General features: G+C 43.5%; 1 protein-coding gene across 4 annotated transcripts in view; it reads right to left on the reverse strand.

The window, feature by feature from the left end:
* Positions 1 to 985: 985 nt before the first annotated feature.
* Positions 986 to 20,977, reverse strand: part of ABCA1 (ATP binding cassette subfamily A member 1) — a 92,288-nt gene continuing 72,296 nt past the window's right edge. For 3 of the 4 annotated variants that reach the window (XM_039566753.1, XM_020584672.2, XM_019286213.3), the window contains exons 24-50: positions 20,513 to 20,585; positions 19,795 to 19,997; positions 18,741 to 18,789; positions 17,941 to 18,054; positions 17,457 to 17,608; positions 16,895 to 17,019; positions 16,431 to 16,529; positions 15,062 to 15,251; positions 14,812 to 14,906; positions 14,398 to 14,430; positions 13,743 to 13,848; positions 12,954 to 13,028; positions 12,381 to 12,550; positions 11,290 to 11,467; positions 10,633 to 10,748; positions 10,401 to 10,545; positions 8,954 to 9,077; positions 8,233 to 8,362; positions 7,974 to 8,094; positions 7,737 to 7,799; positions 7,174 to 7,280; positions 6,648 to 6,789; positions 5,397 to 5,531; positions 5,063 to 5,166; positions 4,844 to 4,936; positions 4,419 to 4,662; positions 986 to 4,215 (exon numbers count right to left, since the gene is read on the reverse strand). In XM_039566753.1, coding sequence (XP_039422687.1) covers positions 4,075 to 4,215; positions 4,419 to 4,662; positions 4,844 to 4,936; positions 5,063 to 5,166; positions 5,397 to 5,531; positions 6,648 to 6,789; positions 7,174 to 7,280; positions 7,737 to 7,799; positions 7,974 to 8,094; positions 8,233 to 8,362; positions 8,954 to 9,077; positions 10,401 to 10,545; positions 10,633 to 10,748; positions 11,290 to 11,467; positions 12,381 to 12,550; positions 12,954 to 13,028; positions 13,743 to 13,848; positions 14,398 to 14,430; positions 14,812 to 14,906; positions 15,062 to 15,251; positions 16,431 to 16,529; positions 16,895 to 17,019; positions 17,457 to 17,608; positions 17,941 to 18,054; positions 18,741 to 18,789; positions 19,795 to 19,997; positions 20,513 to 20,585 — 3,327 coding nt within the window. In that variant the 3' untranslated portion in view covers positions 986 to 4,074. The remainder of the gene's footprint in view (positions 4,216 to 4,418; positions 4,663 to 4,843; positions 4,937 to 5,062; positions 5,167 to 5,396; positions 5,532 to 6,647; positions 6,790 to 7,173; positions 7,281 to 7,736; positions 7,800 to 7,973; positions 8,095 to 8,232; positions 8,363 to 8,953; positions 9,078 to 10,400; positions 10,546 to 10,632; positions 10,749 to 11,289; positions 11,468 to 12,380; positions 12,551 to 12,953; positions 13,029 to 13,742; positions 13,849 to 14,397; positions 14,431 to 14,811; positions 14,907 to 15,061; positions 15,252 to 16,430; positions 16,530 to 16,894; positions 17,020 to 17,456; positions 17,609 to 17,940; positions 18,055 to 18,740; positions 18,790 to 19,794; positions 19,998 to 20,512; positions 20,586 to 20,977) is intronic. The other variant, XM_039566754.1, reaches the window with a different exon arrangement.

The raw sequence follows: 20,977 nt of genomic DNA on the forward strand, positions 1-20,977 counted from the left end.
GATGAAGGGCCCTGAAGGGAAGCTAAATGAGGCGCATCTGAGGTCCCTTGGTTTGTTCAGCCTGGAGGAGACTGAAGGGAGACCTCATTGCAGTTCCTCGTGAGAGGAAGAGGAGGGGCAGACACTGAGCTCTTCTCTCTGGCACCCAAGTAACAGAACCTGAGGGAATGGCATGAATTTGTGTCAGGGGAGGTTTAGGTTGGATATTACAAAAAGGATCTTCACCCAGAGGGTGGTTGGACACTGGAACAGGCTCCCCAGGGAAGGTGTCACAGCACCAGCCTGACAGAGTTCAAGAAGTGTTTGGACAATGCTCCCAGGCACATGGTGTGACTGTTGGGAATGATGATGTGCAGGGCCAGGAATTGGACCTGATGATCCTTTAGGCTCCCTTCCAACTCAGCGTATTCTGTGATTCTGTGAAATTTTAATTGGCTTCTTATCTCAGGATGAATTTTCCTGATGAGTGTAACTTCAAGAATTGGTTGGATACTGGAACTTGGTTGATAGTGATATTATAAGGCAGTAGTAGACAACATTTTAGTATCAGTTTTTCCTTGAGCAATCACATCATTATTCTGCTTTCATTTGTAAACTGCTGTTCAAAATCAACTGAGTGTATAGGGTGTTTTTATCAAGGAGGAGCAATCAGCAACTTACATCTCTGTAATAAAAATTCAAAGGCAGGTACTTGAGTTGGGATTTAAACATCCAGAGAAGTTTGTTGCTTTGCAGTTGGATATGACAGTTAACCAATCACTTGCTAGAGACCTTTTTATTTACTAACTTCAGAAGTTTAACCTAGCACTTACCTTTTTAACTTGCACCTCCTCATTTACCTGAAAATAGTATATCTACTCCATACTAATTTTCAGAGCTACTGAAATCTTATGCAAAGTTCCCAACAAAATAAAACTAGTCAAAACAAAAGTTTCTAGCAGCACTCCTCAAAATAAAAAATGCAAAAATTACACTTGTGAAGACCCATGGTGCTACAACAGCTTTATTTTTTACTTAATACAAGGCAATTAGAGTGCCTTTTAATACTTCACATAACAGATATTAGCAAATACAAATATATATACTTTTTTTTTTGCTTTTAATGAAAATGTCCATTTAAGGATTTAACTTAGAAATTTCAGTTGTGAAATCTTTCTAGATTTTTGCAAAGTTAACAGATATTCCAGTGCAAAAATAGATCCCATTACAGATAGCATAAAGTGCTTGGAACAAAGGACCAACTATAATTCAGGAGGGAAAGATAAGCACAAAGTGGTTGTTTAACCATGGGGAAAATATAACTCCTTACTGAAATACAAATGTACTACAAAGAGGGATGCAACATGTCAATAGTACTGAAATTTAAAATAAGTTAACACCTCAGTGCAGTTTCATTATCAAGAGTGGTTCATATAATGTGTGACTCTAGAGTGATTTTTCCCCAACACATACTTGAATGAGTAAAACTTAGTGGCTGTCTGAACAAATTCCATGACAAATCTTCATGCCAGTGTTGCATTATGTTGTCTGTTCAGTACAACCAATGCAGATCAGAGCTGTGTAGTAGTTTGGTTAATATCCACATTTACTGCAACATTTTGTCACAGATAGCAGGCCCTGTAAGCATGACAGTCATGGGGCAATAGAAGTCGAGAATCTTTTTGGTGGGCTAAGGAAAGCATATGACCATGTAACTGTTGTTTCCTGATACACAAGTAATTTAAATGAGCAGTTACCAAGAGCAAACCACAGCCCTTTCAGGACCAAACCTGAATCCTCCTAGAACTCGTTCTAGCTCTACATGCACTAGTTTGGTGCAGTGCAAAATTTTAGCCCTTCATTTCAGTTATTTAATGCTGATTTGTAATAGTGACTTTTAGTGGTGGGAAGCCTCCAGTACATGCTACTTGTTTCAGTGATACCGCAACATACTTGTGGCAGCCTATTCTGGAGTAGTCATGGCTGTAGGTCTGCTGTTTCTGCACCTGGAACTCTGGTGTACTCATCACCCTGTAACTCATCCCCATAGAGTGACGATGCCATAAAGGTAATAACAAAGCATGTTTTAAGTGAGGTATACCAATCCCCTTTACACTCCTTTTCTCAATCCCCTAAGCAATGAATTATACAGATAAAAAAAAAGTATGAAAAAGGCACTTCAGCAGAGCCTGTAGTAAGCTCTTACTTTACCTCAAGGCAGGACACAGAGGGACAAGGAACTTCTTTTAACTGTGTTTTAAAAATGTTGAGTTGGTCAGTGTTACCAAGTATACTTGGAAATATGTAATCAATCTTCTTCAGGCTCATGCCAGCCTTTTCAGTGTTTGCTGGGCTACTAGGGTCATTCACAGAAGAAAATGGTCCATGATTGATTCATGGAGTAGCATCAAAACTAGTGCAGAACCTGTGTGAGTATTTAAGGCAGAGGCATGACATACAGGAACAGCTCAGGAACTGCACTTGTGTTCAAACCACATTACTGAACCAATTTCCAAATGCAAAAGCAACACAGAGGGGCCCTAAAAGCACACTGTCCCATGACTGTTGCACAATGTGAACAAGAATGGGTTGTTCTTACTATATAATTTCCCCTCTAGTATGAGTCTGGCTTCGTAAGACTTGAAAAATTGACTGATGAACTGTAGCACTATTATTTTGAACTCTTTTTTTTTCAGGGGGATTTTTACTGAAACAGTTGTTTGTCACATGTATAATAAGGGTGTTATTCTCCAATTAGGGATCACCTAATGACTGAAACTACACTGCACAACAGAAGCAGAAACTTACACATTAATGTTACACCGGTTTCCAGACAGGAAAATTTTAGGTGAACAACTTGGAGTTGTTTGCAGATAGCAGCTGATTGCTAGACTCTGGAACATGGTCAGATCATGAATGCAGCTATCCACCACATGGATAGAAAGAGAGCATAGTATTACAGGCATAATATAAAGAAATACCGTGGCTACAAAGATCAACTGAAAGCATTTTCAATCCCTAATTATGCTACCTACCTATTTAAAGTCATAAATAATACTGTTTAAAAAAAAAAAAAAAATCTACATCTCGTTTCTAGTTTTATCTGGCAAAGCCAGGAACAGCAACATGCTTGTGCTAAGCAGTAATTCCAGATGATGGGTACCTTTCTGGTGCAAAGCAGGGGTTAAAGAGCAGATATTACAAATCTGAGTGACAGCTCATGATTTAGAATTTGCTCTTGGCATTAGCAGCTTGTACAACTACTGAGTTTGCTGCTGTGGTCCAAACCCTAGGTCTGCTTCTCACCCACCTCTTCCTACTAGACATTCATGCAGCTGCAACAGTACCTCAAAGGAGCAGGAAAGTACTTAACTGCACAAACACCTAGTCAGAATATGTTGTTGATTGTGATGCTGGTGGGACAATCATGCATTTGGAGGGTTCACAGTTCTGCGTATCACCACTTGCTGATTTATGGTTATGATGGCCTGTCTTGCCATCCCACCTGCACAGTACTGCTTTGTGGCCTCAGATCTGTCACCACCAACCTACACCAGTCTAGAGAAAACCAGCTGGTCAGGTAAGTTTTCACAACCTAGGGCTACAACACTGGTGGTGACTTTCTTGCCACTGACTGTTTTGGTGCATTCATTGCCAGCAATGGATATAGCACCAGCACATTCCCACTCCTGACATGAATGTTCTAAAGACTAAAACACGCATGTCTAAAATATCTCTAAATAACCACTGGCCATGATTCCTCAATGAATTATTTTAGCAACCCTAATACAAACATACTGTACAGAACAAGATACAGTATGGTTGAAAGCCCACAGCATCTCGTAGGTGCTTTACCACAGCTTCAGAGTTATACTGTAATGAGCTAAGTTCAAGTCTTTCACTTGAGAACAGTACAAGACGACTCCATGAGGCACTGCCCCTGTAAAGGAATTGTTTTCATTGCATTGAATTGCATTGCATTGAATGGTTACCAGTAGAGTGTCCAGTTGCTTTTTCTCTAGCTTCTTTGGGAGTATCCTATCCCATGGAAAAGGAAGTTTGCATTCTGCTCATCATTTCTTTGAAGAAACTGGCTCACACACAACTTTCTTTTACCTTCTCGTCTTGCAGGAAGGAGTTAAGGATTGCAATGTCTACCACAGTCTGGTTTTTATGCAGTGACAGGTCCTTAGTATGGTCGTCGTCACTTTGGTCCTTAGCAAAATTTACAAAAACCTGCAAGAAAAAAGGCCATGTCACATACCACCATAGTATTTCATTAATTCATGGCCTTTTAAGTACTGGGTATCCTGAAATAGTCCTGCGATTCAGTACTCTCCTTTTTATAAATGCCCTTTTAAGACAGGTCAATTAAATTGGTGGATTTACTCCTACATCTGCAAAAGGAGCTTTTGGCATCCAGGCTACTACAAACTTACTTGGTCAAGTGTGGTCTGAGAAACGGAGTAGTCTTCTATGTGGAGTCTCTTTTTGTTCTGGGAGAGAATACTGAATATTTTGGCCAGGGAGGATGGTGAAGAGGGAAGTTGGTACTGCAGCATATTCCGATGTTTTTCCTTCAGGACGCTTCCAGGGAAGGCATGCCCAAAGAACTCCTCAACAGGCTTCAGGTCTGGGTTTGCCCCTGCAATTCTCACCACTATGGTGTAACCGTCTCCAAACCTGCAAACAAAAATGTCAGCACAAGAGTTAAGTGCTTCTGAAATACAAGTGAGGCTAAAAATCAAGCAGCATTTCCCATAGTCAGAATAGCAATGGAAATGCGGCATGAGGAACTAAGCCTAACTACATCTCCATAAAAATGCAAGCAACTCTCTGGTGTAAGTGAAAAGGAAACACCTACCTGTTCTTTAGATGCTGGACACTGCCCAGGCACCTAAATCGCCCATTGACCATTATTGCCATTCGAGTGCACAGGGCTTCACATTCTTCCATGCTGCAGGTAGAAATAACTTCATTAGTACTGCAAACAGCATTGAAGGGCAGAGCAGAAAGGCTAAGCTTAGCATCCAGCCCTGGCAGATGTCAAAGCCATGTATGACACAAGTGGGCTGCTACTTACCTGTGAGATGTGAGCACCACCGATCTCCCCTCCTTGATTACACTCAGAGCACAGTTCCACAAGAAACGACGTGCTTTGGGATCCATCCCTGTTGTTGGCTCATCCTGCAAAATGTACACAAAAAACCAATGACACTGCTACATTCTACTGGCAAATACCTCATCTTTGAAATTACCTGTCCATTCTGATTATGGAAGCATTGAAAAGAAGCACGTTTGACTCATTTTCTAAAATGAGAAAATAATTTATGCTCCAGATTTTAAATTAGTCTTCATTTGAACTTGTTTTTCTGTTTTACAAGAAAAACATTGATGAGCAAAGGTTGCAGACTCACCAAGAACACCACAGGTGGCCCTCCAATGAGGGCAATGGCTGTGGAAAGCTTGCGTCTGTTCCCTCCACTGTAATTCCCAGCATATTTTTCTCCATATTTCACAAGGCCCAGTTTCCGAATTGCCCACTCGCCAACCTATGACAGACAGCACACCACCACCTTGAGTCAAGCATAGCAACGTCTACACGGAGAGATTTTTCTTACAAGCTTTGGCTTCAAAAGCAGCTTTCAGAAGGGCCATTCATCTGAGGATCTAATGTGGCATGGATATGGGTTGTGAAACACCCTGTGCACCTCTTGATCAGGATATACATAACCCTGTCCCCTGAGAAGGGAGGCCTGAAAAACCAAATGGCTGCTGCTTATCAGCCAGTGGGCATGAGCTCAACATCAGCTGAGCCACATTACCCAACAGTCTAATGCTCTCAGCAGCACCAGCTTCTGCGAGCTTTCCTATTCCTGCGGGCTTAAAGCAGGGACATGGATACTACTGACACACAGCAATCACACTGTGGTGCATCTTAGCCCTTTGGATAGGTGGAATCTGGTTTGTTACTCAGTAGTATCCCTAATGGTGCCAACAGGCAGGCATTGTTGCCCTGCAGACTAAAATGTGTTATGGTGGGGAAGAGATTCAGCTACTACTTAAATCACACCCAGAAACAGGTCCCCTTTTTATATGGAGCTGGTGAGAACATCATGTGGAAGAACTTGGCAGCTATCTTAGAGGAGCTTGCAGGTTTCATCCATCATGTCTACCCTCACAGAAGGATACAAGCTCCTTGGACATACCCTAGATATCATCTACCTGCAGCACCCGGGTGTCATTCAGTAAAAACTGTTAATTCCAGGAAACAGAACTGAAAAGGGTGCTGCATGGTACTGGCAGCTGTCATCAATTGCCTAAAGACTATCATTTTAACCTCATGTTAACACTTGGCACCAGGTGAGGTTCTGGATAACCTACAGCCCTTAAATTCTTAAAGGAATAAAGTTGTTTAGTGGAGAAGAGCATTCACTATGAGAACATAGGACCTAAATTATCTGCCCTTCCATTTAGTACACTTTTCCAGGCAACACTGAAAAAACATGGCAGCTCTTGGGTTGCCCTGAAGGAAAGGAGGGCAGATTTCACCATACAGTATCTTCAACAGCCTCATATCATGGCATTACATGAGTTGCAGGGAGGGTGCATGCAAGCAAGAACTTTTGAGCTGGTCGCTGGGGTGGGTCCCATGGTATTTCATTTACCTTGCAGACTTCTTTCTCTGGAACACCTCTCAGGAGTGCAAAGAACTCCAGGTGCTCTCGCCCTGTCAGCAGTTCATTAACAGCATCAAACTGTGGGCAGTAGCCCATGTTCTGATGGACTTCTTGGATGTTGGACAAGATACTGTAAAAGAAAAAACCTTTGCTAGGATTTAATGAGCACATGCTGTTATTTTAGATGTTAAAACAGTGTGAAACTGTGTTTCTGGAATCACTGATCTAGCAAAAATACAGGATCCTAAGTCCATCTTGATCAAGTTCTTATCTCTCTCCCTTTTCCCCTTCTTTTTTTAAAAAAGGGACATTTAAATGTGGAAGAGCTGTTACTCAGAAATGACTAACAGACTAAATCAGCTTTCCTAAGCCACCAAATTACTTTACCAGAGTTGAACAAGGGCTGAAACAGATGCCAGAAGTGGTAACAAGAAAAGTGGAAGAGAGTTTTGATGTGGGAAAAAAGCTGTTAAAACTGGAGGAGAAAGCAGAGAAAAGATGCATTGTCTTTCACCTGTTTCCTTTGAGGAAAGCTTCTCCTCCTGTCACATCTGTATCTCCAGTTAGCATCTTAAAAGTGGATGACTTGCCAGCACCATTTACTCCCAGGAGTCCAAAGCACTGGGGATATAAATGAGCACAGTGTATTTGAGAACAGGATCCAGCTGCATCATTTTCAGCACTGACAAGACGGGAAGAAGCAAACTTGACCCTCAGGACATCTAGAGGGACTCAAGTCCATTTTCAGGGAAAAAAAAAATTCTGGGCTTTTATTTTAAGTATAAACCCTTAGGCTGGGAAGATGAAAGAACTGTGGTGTTGCCTTGGTATATTGTCACCACAGTTTATGTGTGCCAAACCTTGCATGCTGGAGTTTGGTCTCTAGGCCCAGACACTTGAGTTAAATATCTTCTTCAAAGAAAGACATACACAGAATCAGAAACTGCTTCAGCTTCTAATTTCCTCTGGTGTAATTTGAACATTCATCTGGTTTTGATCTTACTCTACCCTGTGCTGTCTTGTGGCTCTTAAATACTGCAGTAATAGCAAAACAATGCATTAGACAAATACGCTTACCTCTCCAGGGGGGATTCCAACACAGATCCTATCAACTGCTGGTTTTCTCTTCATTCTGTAAATCTGAAACCGTAAGAAAAAAGAATGAGAAGGACTATGTCAAAGAATTCTAATTAGAGCCGTACATATTCAATGCTCCCAACTCAATCCAGTTTTGACCCCACTGAATTCCTCTGATAAGGCACAGTGAACTGCATAGTTTTGTGTTAAGAAGTACAAATGCAGAAGTTCTGTCACCTTGGTTAGCTCCTTGATTTCCAAAATGTCACTCTGTCCTCCTCCACTAATTATCCTCTGCCTCTCTCTGGTTACATCCTCATCTTCATCATTCACAGGAGGCAGCTTGGCATAGACAGGCCTGAAAAAAGCAACATGATAAAAGCCTTAGCAGAAGATGACAGGGCCTTCACAGGTAATATTCTCCCCATTTCATAGGTGACATGTGACACCAATGAAAACTTCACCTGCCTGTAGCAGTGCAGAGAGGACAACCTACCTGGGTTTGATGAAGAACCTGTACTGGATGAGCACTGTGATGAGAAAAAAGACAACGCCCTCTACTGCCATGGCAAAGAGATTCCTTCCCACCAGGTCCCATGACAGAGGGGACACAAAACGATCCTCTCCTGCCAAAATGAGATTAAAGGCACAATCACTTTTCCAGAGCAAGGGCAGCAGGCTAACATTTCTTCCAGCAAAGCTCACCAAGTTGGGCACTGGGACAACTGGTGATCAGCCAGTTGCAGGAGGGAAGGGTTAGACCACACAAGGGGCCAGCTGTAACTGCAGGCACATTTCTTACTGTAGCAAAGCTGGGACTCAGGCCCAGAGACATCAGTCTGCCAAAGAGCTAGTCCACCTTTCCAAAAGGTTAGTGAAGCACAGAAAGACTATGACTCAGACCTGGCATCTGCACGCCAGAAAAAAAAATATCCATCTTTCCAGAACCTCAGCCACTCCTTACACTAGGCCTAATGATCACCACACAATTGCCTTTATGCATATTTATTATTGCTCTTAACACTCTTTGGATCTATCTACCAGTTTCTCTTAATAACTTAAAGTGGAAGGCTATGAAGACTTGCCATGTTTGATCAGATCTGTGCTGCAAATTGTGCACTTTCAGTTCCTGAAAGGTTAGAGGAGCTCATCTGGAGCAGACTAGAGATTTCTCTGTTCCTCAGGCCATTGTCTCTGTGATACACAATTTCACTTACCAAATCTCTCCAGAGCATCAGCCATAGCCTGGTTTTTCACCATGTCAATGAGTCCCCGCCCCAGGCAGAAGTGGGGGAAGATGAGGAAGACAGACTTCAGGATGTCATTGATGTCCTTCAGCTTCTGTTAAGAAAAAATCAAGTGCCCGTGAGCCAGCTGAGCTGAAAGCAGCCACCACTGCCCAAGGGTGATCCATGTTGTCATTGACCTCACCGTCCCTTCCCCAACACTTCAACCCCACAAAAATTCAAGGATTAGAAATGTTCCCCCAAAAGCCAGGGCCCTGGCTCCTCTGGATAGTCAGTGTTGTTGTGCTGCTCACGATGCTATTAACACAAGCAAACCGCAACAGAAGTTTTTTTCCAAATGCTCACAGTCTAAAAGGCAGTGTCTGCAAACAATGAAATGCAAAAAGGCTACAGGCTGAGGACACAGGGAAGTTGAGCTTGCTCAGTCTGATTATGTCAGTGGCTGTAGGGAGCTCCTCCCTATCCCATATTGGAAGCTCTAATACTTTTGCTTTGTCTTCCAGTTGGCTTAGCCCATGGATTAAACTGACAGAAGCCTGAGTTCCTGTTCTGCCAGGTACTCATCTTTGAGCATGTACTCATTTTTACTGAACTAGAACTGGCTTTGTAACAAAAGGAACCATCACCAAGGACTGTGTCCTTATGCCCACAGGAATAGGTACAATCAACAAGTAACTCCCATGGTGTCTCCTGAGCCTCCTCCCGCAAGGAACACTTCACACCAGTGTGGGTCAAACAGTGCTTGCTAAGACATCTTGTGTTGTATACAAGCATGAGAGGAATTTGTACCTTTCCTAGGAAGCATCTGGTGTTGAAAAACTGAAGTGTGTAAGCTCCCCAACATAGCTAGAGAGGTATCTACAACAGAAGGCAAATTTGAGGGGAACTAAATGGTTGGGTGATTAAATGGCCTTAGTAGATGGAAAATGCCCTTCATTAAGAACATACAAGAAATTCCATTTGAACATTAGAAAATTATTTTTTTTGTTGGTTTTTTTTTGACCCTAAGAATGACTGAGAAGTGGAAAAGGTTTTCTAGAGAGACTGTGGAGTCTCCTACTGGAAATGTTAAAATCTGATGGGCCTGAGGAACCTGCTTGTAGCGCTTTGACATTGGTCCCCCACTACCAAAAACCAGGCCATGCAAACCCAATACACTGCTGTAGCTGATCCTGCTCAGAGGTTGGACTAGACAATCTCAGGAGGTCCTTTCCCCACCTTAACTACTCTGTAAGCATTTCTAAAGGGGCCTTTAACCCATTTCCACCAGAACCTGTGTTTAAACTGCTGCTGAAGCTAATGGGTACAGGCCAGGACATAGCTTTTCTGGAGAGCTGGCTGCTAAAGGCAACATGGAACCAACATGAAACTACATTGTAGCAGCACAAGACAGGGAGGAGCCTCTGGAAAAACATACATTGTTGGTGAAGAGCTCCAGGACAAAGGTGGCCACACTCCCATTGATGCCAATGAAAAGGTTCACACTGGTCAGCACAACATATGCCGTGCTGGGGATTTTGAACACGAAGGAGGCTGGATACATGAGAGGGGTGATGGACCACCTGGCAAGAAAAAAGGCGGCAACATCAGGTGAGAACCTTCCAAGTCTAAGAGCCTTCCCAGTCATCCTCTGATGAGAAATCCCTTACCCATAGAGAAACAGAAGGAGAGCCAGCACAGGCAAGTTGGAGGAGGATACATAGGACTTCTGTTGGAAGCAGATGAAGATGATGACAACTAGTGTAGCTGGAACAATGTAGTTGCACTGGAAGGTGAAAAACATGACTTCAGATTTCTTTCCAGATGACATAAAAAAAAGGAAGGATGTTTTTCTGCTCTAATCCAATAGCTTTCAAAACTCTTCAGTGTTCCCAAAGCTGTTTTCAATGGGAGACTCTTAAAAGTGCCATATGCGTGAACCATAATACAGTACACATGAATGTACATTTCTTGGTCCCTTTGGAAGTAGTCAGTAGACTCTCAAAGGATCTGGACACCACAGGTTGAAAAAATCTTCTTTGGACAGAGCAGAACAAAGGGCTACACAAACAAACATTTCTGGGCAAGTATTTCAGAGTGACATAATAAATGCTAATGATTGAGCTTATGGTTATCCTCCCATCCTCTGTTGTATTCCTTGACCCACTGAGATGAACCACTGCCCATGACAGTAAACAAAAAAGTCAACGTCACAGTTATTATTCACTGAAATAATGTGGTGCCCACTGGCCCAAACTGCACTTTGCACTTCAAGACACCCTAGAAAAACAGAATGGAGGAAAGTTTAGCCCAGGCTAAGTCCTTACCATATCCCATACAAAATTGGCCAGCCAGTAGATCACAGGCTTCACACCACTGATGAACTGCAAGTGTTTAGCCTTGCTGACACGTTCCTGAATAAGGAAAACCACAAAGCTGGCAGGAACAAAGGACATGGCAAAGATCACACAGATGGAGACGAGGACATCTACAGAGGTGGTCATCCTGGACAAAAAAAGGGAAGAAAGCAAATTGTTTGCCTGCTGGTGCTGGCCTCTTTGAGATGAAATGAGGTAGCTCATGAGGGTAGGGGCAGAAACTGGTTCATCTTTTGTTCTTATTTTTCACTTATACTCAGAATCCTGAGTAAAGGATTGCCATGAAAGACTCTCTTTAACTGCACCGTTCTTCTCCAGCCACATAGCAAAGGAAACATACACAGTCTGCTGGCATCTCAAGAACAGCATCACAACCTAGAGACTGGTTAATAACTTCAGCATAATAGACTGCTTTCTGCTTTCCTTATCACCACCACTTTGTTTCCCACATTTCCTGGGGTTTTTGGGGGTTTGTCTTTTTTTGGAGTTGTTTCAAAGTTCAGAGGTTTCTGCCCATCATATGCCACTGTTTTATGGACTGAAGGTTGTATATGCACACAGATTATGAGTCCTGACTCTGACTGTAGTGGGAGTGGACTAGTCAATGCCTCAGTGAAGTAAACCCTGTGCATTACTTTGTCCCCCAGCTTGAGAGAGTGGGAAAAACTGAACAGCACCTATTAGTGGTTCCTAGTCATATGGTGGGGGGAAAGGAATGACCATATTCAGAGCAAAACACCTTTCTGAAGAATTTCCTAAAGTGGCAGAAGGTCTGATTCCTAGAAAGGTCTGGTTCCCAGAAACTGCAGCTTCCAGGGACTCGAAGACAGAGAAAGTTAGTACAGAAGTGCTGCTGAACAGCAAGTTTTCAGCAGCACAGGTTGCCACCTGCCCAGGCTAGAGAAAATAAGGCCTGCACGTTAGCGCCTAAATGGCAGAGGCCACCGACTGTCCACCAGTGAGGCCAAAACCTCCCATATAACCTGTTTCCTGTCATCAGCAATGAGCCCAAACCCATCCATATTCATGTCACAACTTACAGGGCTACTTCAGAGAGCTGCTGCTTGGTGAGGTTGAGTGGGTGATTGAAGGCAGTGATCCCATAAGCACTGGGGTTTTCACCCTGCTGGAGGCTGGCCCGAAGGATGGCATTGTTGATCACATTCACGAAGGATGCAATGGCATGCCAGCCCTTGTTGTTAAACCACACCTACAAGACACCGCATCAGCATCAGAAAGGCACCAGGTACATCAGCTACCCAAAAGCTTCCTAAGCCCTGCAGAACACCCCTTCCTCTATTGAGGGCACATAATTTCTTTCCACATCCTTCCAGCTAACTCGCTGAGGGGCAGAACACACAGTTTAATCAATAAGCACAAGAGGCTGCTGGAAGCTACCACTGATCCAGCACTGAACTCCTTTTGGCACTTAGGCCCAGACTCCACAGGAGAAACAGATTTTGAGAAAACCCACAGAAAACTACAAGCTACATTTACTTCACTAGTAAATTCAGAGAATTCTGGTCTACACAGTTTTCCAAGACAAACTGCTGTGACTCCCAGTCACCAGAGCTTCAAATAGCAGGCACAGAAGTAAGGATTTCTTAATTTACCTTCACGTTATTCTTTGTATCCAGGCCCTTCATGAAACTTGATAAGCTGTTGAGAAATCGATCTCCAGAACTCCCCTGCAAACAGCAAGGAGACAGTTAACTTCCCCTCTAAGAATACCTTAATTCATGCCCTGGGGTCTAGCAGAGACTACACAATGTTTTTCACAGCTCTGACATTTTTCTTCCAATTCAACAGCCTCTACCCACCAAAGTGGAGGTGGTAGGAAGGCTGAATAACTGCATCCTCCCTCCACCTTTTCCTTTCTGTAGTCTCACCAGTAAGAGAGGTCAGTCTTACACCTACTTTTTTCTCAGCAAAATGTATTAACCAAAGTTGCACGCAGTCTTCAGAGATATTGCGGCCCACAGGCTGGCAGTCTCAGACGAAAACAGTGGCAAAAATTCTCTTCTGAGCCAAGGCAGACTCAGTACAGGAAGGTTCAACTGAGGTTTTGAAGATGGCAGTAACCACTTGTTAATTCCCCAAGATAACCCACCCTGTCCTGGAACAAAACATTCAGATGTCTGCAATCCCCACCAGCTTGCAACTAGTGCTGGGCAGAATCCACACCAGCAACATGGCCTGGGTAAGCTTCAGCTGAGCATGTCTTCAAGCCTTCTGCTACTCCCAGACAGCAGCCTGGGAGATCCCAGCTCAGACGTAGTGGGGAGAAGTCACTGGACACAGCTAACACACACATGGTCTTCATTTTATGGCTTCCAAGTCATCTCCCAAGTAACAAGACTCAGTATTAATGCGTCCTGGGCTTATGGGGGACAACTGCTCACCTGTGCCAGCTCCAAGATTTTCTTCACCTGCTTAATGGCATCAGTGACTTCATGGCTTGGAGGAAGCACAAGGGAACTGCTGGCTCCCAAGGAAAAGCCACCATACCTGAAAGTTCAGATAGAAAGTGATGCTAACACATGACTATTCACTCATCTCCAGAAAATGCCACTCCTCATCCCTGTCCATATGTCTCCTCTTCCTGCATACACCCAAGGCTACTGTCTCCACTCTTACATGAAGGGATGACTTTTATTTTCCTACATGGTTGCTTAGCCATGAAGTCTTCTACTCTTTGTTTCTGGAGTTAAGTATCACAATTCCTCAGCATGCTGTCCATTTAATAAAGGCAGCTATTCTCTGCTGAAGACAAAGCAGGACATCTCCCTGCTGCCCTTGCTTGGAAGAACAGCACCTCCCAGGATAGAGTACCAGCACACTGGTCATGCAAATCTTCAAGACTGCTCTCTGCATAAAGCAGACATGCTGTCCAATGCTCTAGGGTCATCCCAGTTTATCCTTAAACATCTTCCACACAACATCTGGCAGTTAAGAGTCATATAACACAAACTGCAAAGCAGGGTAGATGTGTCCTGCTTAATACTGTGCTCAAGGTTTAGTGGACACATACAAGCTAAAGAAAAGGCAGTAACTCACCTGAACTCATTCACCCAGACTTTATTCTTTAAGCTGCAGAGAGAAAGAAGAATTGATGGGTAATACATGGAACCAGAGGAGAGACAGAACTAACAAAGCTGCAGGCACATGGCCAGGGAAAAGACTGCAATGGCCTCTCACATCTGATACTGGTCCCACCATTCCTCTTCAGTGTAATCCCTAGGGTTGGTGCCCAGACTTTCCCCATAATCTGCCTGTGAGGGTCAGGACACAGCATCACTAACAAAGCAGAAGCATCACTTGAGATGAGGATCAGGGCTATCTGAGGACCTGAGTGGATTTGGCACACTACTGAAGAGTTTGGGCTGCTCAGGCTTATTCCCCTGATCTGTGCATCCCCCACAGAGCAAGCAGCATTTGGTGGAGAGAGAAGAGAGAGTGTTCAACAGCTACCTTTTCCCAATGATCTGTGCGTAGGTCTTCACTAGGTAGTCTGATATATTGCGGCCTGTCAGATTCTGGAGGATGTCAGCTGTGTCTTGCTCACGCTGGTGTCACCAGTGAAAACACAGATACATGCTCATCAGAAAACACAGATGCTGAGTGAAATAAATCTTGTGCAATGCTGCATGCAAGAATCACACCTAGCCACTCTGCTCCTCATGAGCATTCCTCACTGCAGTCCCACTGAGCTCCCTCCTACCTGTGGGGGTGGCAGCCCGCCTGCACCAGGGGGGCACACAGGCAGCATCTTCTTGATCTTCTCACTGCTGCACTCGCAAGATGGGGAAGGGTTCTCCATGCTCCAGTTGCCTTTCAAGAAGGTGTCCAGGACTGACTCTGGGACTGAAGCAGTGGTCCATTCCTTCTGCCCCACAGTACAAGGAGTGTCTCTGTGTTTGAAAAGAGGCAAGACAAAAGTAGTTTTTAAGACAAGTATGATGGTCTTTGCTTACAAGGCATTTAAAGATCAAACTCCACAGTCCCCTGAAGAAGAAGTGTGCTGCTCAAAGGAGCTTGACCTCACCGAAACAAACAGCTCAGAACAACAGATCAGACTCTGCAGCTTTTAACAGACCCCACTTCCAAAGAAACTGAGGCTGGCCAACACTAAGCAGTGCCAGACACTCCCCTCTTTGCATTGTAGTTAAATGCTTTGTTACAGCCAGTCCCAGCGGGCACAGTGTCCAGAGTTCAGGGAGCATCTGGAGAATGGTCTTAGTCACATGGTTTTGTTTCAAGTAGTCCTGCGAGGAGCAGATAGATGGACTCTGTGATTCTCATGGGTCTCTTCCAACTTGAGATATTCTATGATTCTAAGAACACAGCAGACAGTCTTCTTGGATAACTCCTTGGCTAATATTTCTGCCTTTGGGGCACCAAAACACTGCTCTTCCCCAAGGCAGCAGTGGGCAGCTTTTTCCCCATGGCCCATTGGTGGAATAACTTGGCTTTCATGCCTGTTCTGAAAGATGCAGATTACTTTCCACAATGGCCAGTGTATCAGACACCTTGCCTCCCTCCCCATCATCCTGTGAACATGAGCTGCAGTTCTTCTGGACACACCATCCTGGACTCTTGGAGTGTATACCTCTTCTGCACTCACAGACTAGATCTTCAGTGACTTGCCCAAGGCCATGCACCAAGCCAGGTGGCAGAGCTAGGAAACAACACAAATGCTGTCTGGCTCTCCACTCCTTCTGCTGGTGTTTGTGGGGTGCTAACTTAGGTTTCTAATGCAGCTGGAAACAAAGAATTATGGAGTGGGAATAGCTACAGTCAACAACATACAGCAACATCAATAGGTCCTTTACCATGTTCAGGACCAAACAATAATTTGAGTCATTTGCTCTCTCCTTTCCATCCCCATCAGCAAGGATGTGCACTCAAACCTCACTCCCTCACCAGACTGAGGACTGGCAACGTTTAAAAAGGGTCTGAGCAGAAAAACTGAACGTAATTACATCTCTTTTAGCTTAATCCTTCTCTGGCCATGCATTACTATCATTTCCTAAAGCCAGCTAGAACTACCAGGAATCCACTTCCTGTTCCCAGACCAGAGTTCTACTTACGGGATGGAATGTCCCTGCATACAGCGTGTCCCAAACCCAGGCTTATCAAGAAGGGCGTCCAACAGCTTGTGAGTGCCTGCATCTTCTGGAGCATCGTTGCTATGGGAACAGCAGAAAAACACTATCAGTGTGATAACAAGCACACAGAAAAAGCAGCAACAGAGTAAGGCCAAGTGCACAGTGAAAGGATATGGGGGGGATTTTCCCTTGAAGAATGCTTGGCCTAAGAGCACACACACATTCCTGATCTTTGTACATGGAATTAGGAGAGTCATAGTACCATTCAGAAATGGATATGGCCTTGCCTGTACTTAGAGCTGGCATTTAAAGGTCAAAGAAGAAAACACCTGGACTCTCTTCTAAAACATGCTTCTAAGATAAGCACAAAACTCAAACCAACCTGTTAAGGAACTCAGTAACTCAAGTTTGCAAGAAGGAGAAATTATAGGCCACATAAAACATACCTAACGAAAGTGTACTGCTCATCATACATCCAGGGTTGTAATTCCAGGCTGGGATACTTCCCAAAAGGAGGAACAATCAGGCTGAACATGAGAGCAATACACACAAAGACAGCTGGAAGCACAATCTGAAATTGCAAGAAAAGAGCAAGTCCTTTTTAAAGCAAGTGTTTCCAGAGGCATCAGGAGTTACATATGAATCACTTATTGGATCAAAAATTTTCCAAAGTTTCCCAGGAATAACTCTGCTGTTTACACCAAAACAGTGCTAGACACCAAGATCTATCTTGGGATTCAATCAGGGAATTCACTTCAGATGCAGAGGATTTAGCCTGAAAATGCTGTTCTCAAGGGCAAAATTACATTCTGCTGTGCAAGAATACTGTAACCACCTGGTTTATCATGCAACTCCTTTCACTTGCACAGGCCTCCTTCTGCCTACATGTGTAGTGAAGGCTAATTTTGGTTATCTGCATTCCCTTGAGGTTTTCAGCCCACCATCAACTCAGACTACAATACTGAGCTGTCCCTGCTGAGGGACTCTGCTCATGTTGGATGCTCTCACCTGGGCAAAGAAGCCCTTCCGGCTTCTCTTGGCAATGAGCATCCTCTTCCACAACAGAGCCACGAACTGCTGCTGGGTGAGCTTCCAGCCCTTCATCTGGTAGGAGCCTTTCCCATCCATGCCACTGAGAAGGTCTGTCTCTCTGGATTCTGCTAGCAAGAAGAAATGACCCTCATTCAAAAGTTCAGAGATGCTCTCTGTGCTGAAGACACAAGGTGATGGCTGGAGTAGCCACTCTAGCTCATCAAAAAAAAAAAAAAAAAAAGCACAGCAAGCAGCAATAACAACAGAAATGTACATGAATGTATTTTCTCCCTTATCTCCAAGCCTTGAATGGGAGAATTGATCAGGCTGTGCATCCTGCACTGTCCACTATTCCTAAAGGCAAATACGTCACCAATCCTCTGGCACTCTCAACCTTCAGATACGCAGTACTTAAAATATGAAAGAGCATCAACAAGAAGAAAACAGGTTTGAACAATACCTGGATCTATGTCTGAGTCATTAGGATCAAATGCATCGTCTTCTGTAAATGGACGAAGGCAGCTCTGTCTGTCTCCAAACACACGTCTGTTCCTTCTGGCTGGCAACGTCCCATCTGAAAATAATGCAGTTAAGGTTATCTGAACTGCTTCAGTTAATCTCCAGTTAGTCCCAGAAAAACCAAAGCAATAGCATTTTCATTTTACATATCTTCCATTTGCAAACTGAAGAGCTGACCTGGAGTGACTTCAGTGCAGCTAAAAGCAAAACCAAGACAGTCATTCTGCAGTGCTTCATGTTTTCTGCACCATACTTTGTGTGATGTCCCAGAAACTTGTAGTGCACATGACACCTTTTTTTTCCCCCAGGGGAACAGCAGGCTTCTCTCATTTTAAGAAAACTCTCACTTGAGATATGAAGGGTCATATGTAGCCATATGACAAGTGTAATTTGCTGTTATGAGCACTTAGTGCAGTGATCCTCTCTCAGAAAGTAATTTAGACCCTCCTGTGGTCTGATGCGTCAGGAGCTCTTCAGAGCAGACAACAGTGTCAATCAAGTAATTTGCAATATACTCAAACACTAGAAACTCTTCACTATTACAAAATAAACACACTACCACTGAGTCAATTGATGTGTACAGCACATAAAAGCATGCATTAAATACACTAAAAAGCATGCATTAAACCCAGCTACTTCAGGTCATTCAAAATACTATGATAGAAGAGCTTCAATTCAGCCTCAAACAGCGTCTGTCACACCTTGGCATGTGTCACTTCTGTAGGGGACAACTATACCCACCTGAGGTTTCTGCATCCACACCGCTATCATCAGCCACTTTCAGGAAGATCTGAAAAGGAATGATAAGTGTCCATGAAAATCAAAAGAGGAGAGATATTGTGGGTACTGCTTCAGAAAATGCCGCAAGAGAACAGAAGACTGACAGGTGCAACAAGAGAACAGAGGATACTGAGCTCATCATCTGCTTGATGGAGATACAGACTTTGTGGCTACTCTCCAGTTTCCAGGAGCCAGCCTGCTACCAGCTGTTGCCCCTTTCCAGTGTCAGTTCTTGGAGCACCTCAAACATGAGCTCTTTCCCATGTCTCAGAAACAGACCTAGTAACCAAACATGAAGAGTCTCTTATTTCCCCATGTCTAACAGTGCTAACTCTTGCTTGAATAGGCACCTTCACGGAGCTTGACCCATGGGCTCTCCTAAACTAGAAATAACCCATTTTCAAATTGCAGATAATAACCAAGGTCTTCACAGCTGTGAAGGACCTGGAGGGCAATGTCAGTAAACGACAACACCACTGTTTCAGTTTCCCTTGTCATCCTTCAAAAATAAACAAATAAAGACATTCCACATAGAGATAAAGCACATGATACTTCCATGATAAAAAAGGGAGACTTGGCAGCTGGAACACAGTCACATGGAACAAACCCTGAAACCACAAGAACGTCCCTGACAAGGACATATGTCTAAATTTTTTATGTAACCTATGGTGTCCAGTACAGAAATGTATGTTTTCAGTTAAGTGCAACACGAAGCATCCCTAAAAATAACAGAGAGCAGAAGCCAAATCAGGGGCCAACCTACACACGACATCTCAGCAAAGTGCAACTGAGTACACAGGATCTGTCCGTGCTTGTCTGTACCACATTTCAGTTTTTAATGCACCCCTCTATGAGCACACACTTACACAGGGCAGAAGACAATCCATTTTGGAGAGGAATGCAAAGCTGCCTGTTCCATAAATTTTTACAGGAAGCGATAAGCTTCATCTCGTTCTTAATTCAGCCATGATTTATTTCACCTAGTTTAAGACAAAAGAATCACCAGCTCACTAACCTCCTCCAGAGTAGTTTCGGAGATGCCATAGCTGGAAATGCCAAGATCGGAAAGACGGTCATCAATTTCATGGAACAGCTCTACAAAAGCTCCCTCTTTAGCAGCTTTGTATGGCAAGACATAGGTTAATTCATGGCCTATGTCCTCTACTAGTCTTGCCTCAGGAACATGCTTCGTAATGAGATTTGAAATTGCAGAGACATCTAGAAAAACCAAATGTAGAAGATAGTTTTGTTCTGGTTACTGCTCATTATGTGGAAAAAAGGCTCAGCCTGAAAAATCTTGCCAGAAGAAAAGGAGGACAAATGGGACATCTCTGGAAAGAAGCTCATTTCCATGAAAAAGTCTAATTTTTAACTTAATACAAGCCTGGACTCAAGCCTGGCTATATTTTTTTTGTGCAGAACTTGAGAGTTTTGACATGCTACTGGAAGATCTGCAAAGCATTGATGTAGCGTTCACCAGCATTACATATGACTAACAGGCCAAGCAACTACATAATCTCTACTTACTAATTCTCAGGACAGCTCGAATTCAAAACGGCTTACTCAAGAAAAGCATTCCAATATCTACTGATTTTAAAATACCATTGCTGTGAAGTTAGTAATTGTCCAAGACTGTAGCTACGTAGCGGCAACAAGGCTAAGGGAGCTGTCTAAGGTGAACTACAAAGCAATGTCAACCGGGATTCAATCTTAAATTCTTTGTCAAGCCTCACCTATTGTCAGTGTGTCACTTTCATGGTCACTGCCAAGGCCAGCATCAGAGCTGCTCTGAGAGACACTGTCATCCTGGTCACAAAAGAGAAGACAAGCATTATTTCCTGCTGTTTATTCAAAATGGGCCCCACCAGATGCTACACTCTAAATAAGTCCAATCAGAAGCTGCAAATGGTGACAGAGCACTGCACAGGGCTGAAATAGAAGTAAGGGGTCACGGATATAGAAGTGAGTGTTACAAAAGTGTACTTCACCTATTTTGTGTTTCTCTGATTAGCTTTGGACCACTGGGACAAAAAAACTATAATGGAGATGTATGTCCCATGCAATAGTTTAACCAGACATGGTCTGGCACAGTACCCACCAAACAAGTAACACTTCTTTCAAAGAACAAGGGATTTTCCTTTGAGACATTCTACCACTTAAAAGCTGCTGCTTCCAAAAAGCCTAAGATTTCATGAAGA

The sequence above is a fragment of the Corvus cornix genome, chromosome Z, assembly GCF_000738735.6.
Source record: "Corvus cornix cornix isolate S_Up_H32 chromosome Z, ASM73873v5, whole genome shotgun sequence".
NCBI classification, from domain to species: domain Eukaryota; kingdom Metazoa; phylum Chordata; class Aves; order Passeriformes; family Corvidae; genus Corvus; species Corvus cornix.